This window comes from Bombus flavifrons, chromosome 3, assembly GCF_040668555.2.
Source record: "Bombus flavifrons isolate JBK064 chromosome 3, iyBomFlav1_principal, whole genome shotgun sequence".
Classification (NCBI taxonomy): Eukaryota; Metazoa; Arthropoda; class Insecta; order Hymenoptera; family Apidae; genus Bombus; species Bombus flavifrons.
The window spans coordinates 12,125,873-12,133,164 of NC_138444.1; the positions used below are offsets into that span (position 1 = coordinate 12,125,873).

The 7,292-nt window shown below is 32.0% G+C and overlaps 2 protein-coding genes across 2 annotated transcripts; one reads left to right on the forward strand and one right to left on the reverse strand.

Moving 5' to 3' along the window:
* Positions 1-739: 739 nt before the first annotated feature.
* alphaSnap (Alpha-soluble NSF attachment protein) lies at positions 740-4,784 on the reverse strand. The gene is made up of 6 exons (XM_069110437.1): positions 4,768-4,784; positions 3,397-3,585; positions 2,692-2,888; positions 2,342-2,607; positions 2,089-2,262; positions 740-1,973 (listed from the first exon to the last, which is right to left on the reverse strand). Exons 2-6 carry the CDS (start codon positions 3,486-3,488, stop codon positions 1,824-1,826), a joined length of 879 nt encoding a protein of 292 aa, XP_068966538.1. The 5' UTR covers positions 3,489-3,585; positions 4,768-4,784; the 3' UTR covers positions 740-1,823.
* Positions 3,910-6,640, forward strand: hdm (meiosis specific with OB domains hold'em). Its single transcript, XM_069110433.1, has 8 exons — positions 3,910-4,120; positions 4,235-4,366; positions 4,770-5,038; positions 5,250-5,472; positions 5,546-5,659; positions 5,779-5,938; positions 6,014-6,221; positions 6,311-6,640. The coding sequence occupies exons 1-8, from the start codon at positions 4,000-4,002 to the stop codon at positions 6,509-6,511; spliced, it is 1,428 nt and encodes a 475-aa protein (XP_068966534.1). The 5' UTR covers positions 3,910-3,999; the 3' UTR covers positions 6,512-6,640.
* The last annotated feature ends 652 nt before the right edge of the window (positions 6,641-7,292 follow it).

A 7,292-nucleotide genomic window follows, 5' to 3' on the forward strand; every position in this document is an offset into this window, starting at 1 on the left:
ATTCAGAGTACTCACACCATACATACGTACACGCTAATTCTTTCCGCTATACGACTTAAGTAAATTAACTAAAGTAAATTTTTAATGATATTTCGCGAACAAAAAGATAAAGAACGCATAAACATACTTTTTCTCATCACCGTGTCAATCACGCATAGCTGTAATTAAATTTTATAAATTTTTTACGAACACATTCGATGAAATGACTTGCTTAAGTTTAGTTGTATTTACTTTTAGAGTTTTCAAACGAACGCATCTGATATACGCAGTTTAATATTACAATACGTAGAATATAATAGAAAATCTGGGCGCCATTGATTAACTCTCAGATTTTAGAGAAACATATCATGATCATATGAATAAGTTATTCATTATCTATCGATTAATAATTACAACTGTTAAACTAATATATATATATATATATATATGTATGTATATATAGATAAATGTGTACAAAGAATAAATAAATTTTTTTTTATTTAATGAATTTTCTTATACAATTCGAAAAAGATAATGTAGCATTAATTACGTGCATCGAAAGTTGCATTTCTTTTTTTAATAATACTTATGAAGTGCACGCTCCGTTACTTTCTGTGCATGCAGAAGTATTTATTTTCTATTCCTACTTAACAATAGAATATTTATATATGTAACTTGTTTTAAATATGAAATGCTGTAGTAAATTCCCAACGTACAATTGATTAAATAACAATAAATTAATGGTGAAATAAATTAAAAATTTTTACAATGATAATCGCTTTTTTTAATCACTAGTACCAGCTATTTCGAATCTACATATCTCTAAGTACAAATATACATTGACAAAATCAGTTTTCAATGATAAGAAAGTACCAACAAATATCGATCTTAACCAAAAAGGAAGAAAAGAAAAAAGAGAAGAAACAACTATATTTACACTTAAATGCATGTCATGATCATTTTCCAACATTATGAATTATATGTTCCATCCATTTTAAAAATTATTAAAATATCATAACCATACTATATACATACACTTAAAGTTTCAGATTAAATAAAATTCTGTGAAAATCAAGGTTTAAGAAAGAAAAAGAAAATTTGATACTAACGTAAAATACATTAAATCCATAAGAAGATAATATGCACACCATATTCATTATTCTGACACTCTGGCAGTGTAAAGATAACAACTGACAATCTATCGTTTTGTTTTAACAATTCCAGGCGAAACATAAGTTATAACTTTTTTTTGTAACTACAAAATCTTATTTGTTATTGTTAATAATTATTCCAAATTACTAATAATAAATATCAATAACCGCTCAAAAATATTATATATATATATAAAACTGCACCACATTATTCTACTAAAACGACTAAACTCATGGAAAACCATTGTTTTCGTCCTAATAATTCATCGCAATCGCAGGCGGTAAAATGAAGTTGTACAAGCTGTGGCTTTTTGGCAAGCTATTTATGTATTTATAGGTATGATAATGCCAACAAAGTTCCGATACTATGTATTTATATATTTAATTGTATGCCTTGTATATCGGCATCGTAAATGAACTATTAATGTCCATAGAATATTTGAAATTCACTTTCTCTTTTTCGTTTATACTCTTTTCATGACAATATTCTATTAGTAACGTGATAACTTAAGTGATGAAACATGTAACAGTTGCCAAGAGAGCAAGGAGATGTTATGAAAAATATATTTGGATATAAAAACGAAACTACTTTACAAGTTCCACTGAAAGCAGGATATGATTTAAAAAAGAATACATATAGAGTTGGATTAATAATATCATCGACAGGAAATAGCGTAAAGTAGGAACAACCGATCAGCGTAGATTTGGATTAACGTCAACTTGCTTTTTAATACGTAATAATACTGTCGTGTACCATTGATCCAATCGCGAAATTGAATCGTATTCCTTTACCGCTTCTGTAAAACCTTCGAGGTTTTCGTCTTCGATGTGTTCTATTAATGTCTGAAATAAAGATTAAAACATCTACCATATCAGAGTATAATATCGAGTTTCTTTTAAACAAGGAAGATTTTATGATATTTGCTTAACAGAGTATAAATAACAGTATATTTCGTACCTTTATCAATTTGTATTCTCTGGAATCTTGGAATGCAGGATATTGTTCCTGATAACGTTCAATCGCGTGTTGCGCGTTCAATGTATCAACGCACAAGTGACACAGCGCCGCCCGGAAAAAGTATTCCTTCGCGCTGTATTTTAACAGAGAACTTTCTAAAGATGCAGATGCAACCTGTAGAATAAAATAAAACAAAGCTTTATAATCCCTTCTTTTTTTATCACAATTCCTATTATTATTAGAGGAACATTACCTGTTCATAAATTTGTATAGCCTTTTCATAATTTTCAAGCTGAGCAGCATACTGTGCAACTTTCAAAAGACATTTATTGGCAGAGGAATTGCTCTCCTCTCCACGAAAGTAGTCAGCAGCTTGCTCATAATGATGAACTGCTCTCTCAAGATCCATGGCTTCGCTTTCATACATCTCAGCTATACTTTGATGATGCTTGGCTGCCATTGTGAACCGACCCATGTCGGTGTAAATTTCAATAGCCTTTAACAGGCAACTAATTGCCTCTATAAATATATGCAATCAATTTATTATTGGATTTCATACTCCTTGGTTACAGATGCAAGCGTTGAAAGTTATTATCACTGTACCATTTATATCAGATTTCTTGAAAGAATTAGCAGCATCTACATAATTGGTAGCTGCATCGTGACGACTACCAGCCTTAGCATGCAATTCTGCTGCTTCATAGAATGTACTCCCTGCTGAACTCCAATTCTTTGCCATCTTGAACAAGTTTGCAGCACGTTGGTAACATTCTACAGCTTCTTCAACCTTCGATGAACCACTATAATGAGAATATTAAACGTCTCAACAATTAAAATTTAATATCAACGAAATTTATTTGTATCTCAAAATTTCACCTCGTATACAAGACATAATTATTGCACCATGAGTCATCTAGTAACAAATATTGTTACATATTAAAAGTACACAGACAATAAAAAATAAAATAAAAGATAAAAATAAAGAAAATAGATACATCAGAATAAAACAACGTGCAAAAATTACATACTTTCATGATTTTGATATTTCTTATGCTGCACCATAATTTAGTTTTGACACACTATATCGGCAGTGAAATAGCTACGCATAGAGATATACACATGCAAATGCATAGAAATGAACGATTTATTGAACAATCGAAAGAAATGTATCATAAAAGAACAATGTTTTTGCAAAGAAGAAAGGCATAATGTTCATCTTTATTGTAAATCGAAGTAAATAAATAATGCGAATCGAGATTGGAAATTTAGTGGCGGACGAGTTCAAGTAAATCGATGTAGTAAACGTACCCAAATAGGGAACCCAGGAAGCTCTTGGAAGATGCTAGCTTCTTCTCGGCCTCGGCTATTAATTGTAACGCTTTCTGTTCGTTGTCAGCCATGGTTTTCGATGAATCCTGACACGTAACAGTTTCGAAAATGTCTTAAATCATGAACTTCGCAGGAAAAATCACCTCCCACTCTGCCGATTCGACGTCACTAAAGTCAATGAAAGTGAATCAAGTATCATCGCCAACAGGATTGCCAACGTTCGAACATAATCTATTTTAAGCCTAGTTCATAATGATGTTTCGAAATCTGCCTTGTTGTAATTGGCTAATAATTTTTCTTCTAATAAATAATATTTAAATATTATAATTTATGTTAATAATTCTAATAAAAAATATTTTGTCTTCTAAAATAGATAATTATACACTAGAGAGATAAATAACTAGATTAAGCAGATAATAATTAGGTTAGATTCGATTTTCAATTAATTGATATTTTGAATTTAAATATAGTTGGTAACAACAGCGCCAAAAATTATTTTACGTTTGTTTCAGAAGCAAAGTGTTAAGGACAGAGAAAGGTTCCAATTTAATAAAGTTATTATCACAATTAAAAACATCAATAATGTCGAGCGTGTGTAAACATGCATTAAAATCTTTGCGTCCTGGAATGCAAAATGCGTTTGTAATCGGCATAATTGTAAACAGTTTTAACATGAAAACGATCGATGCTACACGTACGAGATGTATGAATTTTATTTTTTACTTAAATTGAGTTTAGAAAAACAAACTCAACAAATTTGCGTGGAGAATACTTTTGCGATTTATGTATGGATAGATTAATAAAATTTTAATTTTAGTTAACAACGGTGATCGAGGTGTATGGACGTTTACGTTACGCGATTCAAAAGAAGATTCTATAAATGTAACTGTATGGGGCAGTACCCTATTTGTTAGAAGATTAACTTCCACTTTTCATATTGGGAGCGTAGGTTTGTGAAGAATTAATGATTAATGATACATTATTTACACAATATTTGTATTTGAAATTTTACTTGAGCTTGAGCTTGAGCTTGAGCTTGAGCTTGAGCTTGAGCTTGTACTTATACTTGAATTTGCACTTATCTTGTATTTGTTCTTGAACTTGAATTTGAATATTTGAATTTGAATGTAAAGAATATTTGGATTTTTTAAGTTTAAATATTCGAATTTGAATCTAACTTTGAATATTTGAGTTTGAATTTAAATTTGAGCTAAGTAAATCCTTATGCCACAAAATAACTGTTTCCTCCCCTATCTATTTCTATTTTTATAATCTTCGACCACTCTCTTTTTTCTAGTTAGTCAATTTATGTATATTCAATTAAGTTATACATATTTAAATCTAACTTACAGTGGAAGTTATAAATCCAAAAGTGTTGGAGCGGCGTTCAGAGGACAGGAACGAGGCGTTTGTACCGTGGGTGTCCAGCTCGTGCAGTCTAACGGTGAACGAGGGCAACTCGCTAGTGCAAATTCATGACGCACCAACACGCGCAGAATATGAACCTTTGCTGATGCTCCCGATTAAGAAGCTGACTGGCCTGCGAACTCTGAAAAGCATTTTTGAAAACTTGGAAGCGCTACGCGATCAATATGTCGACACCATAGTAGCTGTTACTTTTGTATGCTTTAAATTTAGAAATCATCGGAGGATATCGATGAAATTTTCATTTTATATTTATATCTGCTACAAAGAAATTTCCTTTCCTTTGCATAATTTTTGCAACACAAATATATTTAATTCTAATATTCCAGATAGAAAATATATTTTGAGATTTAAATTTCTATATTATTTTCTTAATTGAAAGATAATGTAAATTTCATGTTTGATAGGTCAGTGATATTCGAAACGCAATAACACGTGACGGAAAGAGTATAAAGTTTCGTAACTTTGAGGTAGTAGACGGATCAACGGACAAAGTAGCGTCCTTAGTACTTTGGGAAAATGAATGGATCGAAAGAGCTGCGTTATGGGAACCAAAACATATTGTGCTTCTCCTCGTGGATGCTCGTATCGCGTACGATAATTTCAAGAAAAAAACTCTTTTATCTATAGGTTGTAATTCAAAAAGTCAAAGTAGCAGGGAAAGTTTCCATATGATATCATCTATATGTATGTATATTCACAGCTAGAAAAACAATGATCACCGAGAATCCTGATATACCGCAATGCACAGCCATAAGAAACACGGTGCAGTGTTATGATAATGATATTATGTCTGGAAATTTCGCGACACCAAATCGTAAGAACAATTATTCACATTCTATAAATTTGTTCATTTACATGTGATTTGTATCGTTTCATGCACTTGTAATTGTATACAAAGCTTGAATTAATATTACCCAAAATCCATTTCCACAGCTGATACAATTACAAATGTAATGACCATAAGAGAAATTTCTGAAAAACTGAATAAAAAACCGAAACAAGGAGAAAGGATTCAATTCGCTACGATTTTAAAGGCATATGTAATGGATATAAATGTGGAGACCTTAAGCCCTGGAATACTATCGATTAGATGGTTAATTTATTTTCTTTTCCCTCAATAATCAATATTTTTTAACATAGTAGCTTTACAATTCCTCGTCTCTCTTAGCGCCTTATGTAAGAAAGTCATTGATGATAATCGGGATTCGTGTATGAATCTCGAATGTCCATCAGGCAATGGAACTCGCGTGCCTCTAAACACGATAAGCCTCAATTTAAAAGTCAATTTAAAAGACAACACAGGTTATCTTATTGGCTGTCGATTGTCCGGAGATGCGGCTGAACGTGTTCTTGGTTGCACAGCTAATGAGTTTCAGGTTTTTAAAATTATATTTAAAATTATAAAATTATATTATTATACGATAATTAGATTTCAATATAACTATCCTTTTGTATATCTTTTTAGGGAATGATACTTCCTCAACGTACCGAATTAAAGTGGAAATATACGCTGGAAAAGTGTGACATACGTTTACACGTACTTGGTCCTGCAGCCACGTTTCCGAATGCTATATATAATATTCTATCGATTTATCGAATTCAAGAAGACGAAGATGAGGATGAAGATACTGGGCTGGTTAACGACCTTGTCTCGAACGACTTTTAAACTTCATTCCTTAACATTCTTAAATATAAATAAAGCATCATTCTTAAATATTATGAAATATTATAGAATTGAAATTAGCCATTTGTAGTTTTCTTAATAATTGCATTATCTATCAGACATTCCAAACATAACATTGTTATATATGTCGGGTTATCATTAGAGTTAGGGGCGTATAATGAATCTTCCCGTGAATTGGCCATCGTTGTAATGTACCATAGATGATATCTTACTGATACAAATGTAATTACTACAGTTTAACAAGTAATAGCGGTGATGAGATAATCGAGATGTTGATGAAAATGAATTTAAGTTCGATAACGAATCCACGGTCAACGGGATAACGAATGCGATTTCTGCCACAGCCTAAGTCGAACTCAACTTACCGATCCACGATTCGGGTGTGTCTCAACGTACTTCGTGTTCCCAGTACAAATAGAACTTATTTGACTGAAACTCAGTCCAAGTGGAACTGCCCTTATATACTCCTTTCCGTACCTCACTGTATCCCTCGAGTCAATCTTTGTTTTTAAGGAGAGCTATTTAATTACCCCATATCTCTGTTAGGTACACGTCCTTCCCGTGATCGTGGCTACGTTCAGCGACCCGTTATGTTACTTCGAGCCCAAGCCCACTGTCATAAATCTTGGACACCCATACTCGGATTAAATCATAAACAACTATTTCTCTGTTTTATTATTTAAGTACAGCTATAATAAAAAGTCTGGACTAAAGTATTGGGGACCTTCCCAAACATTCTAAAAGAAAGGCCCCAATGTCCTTT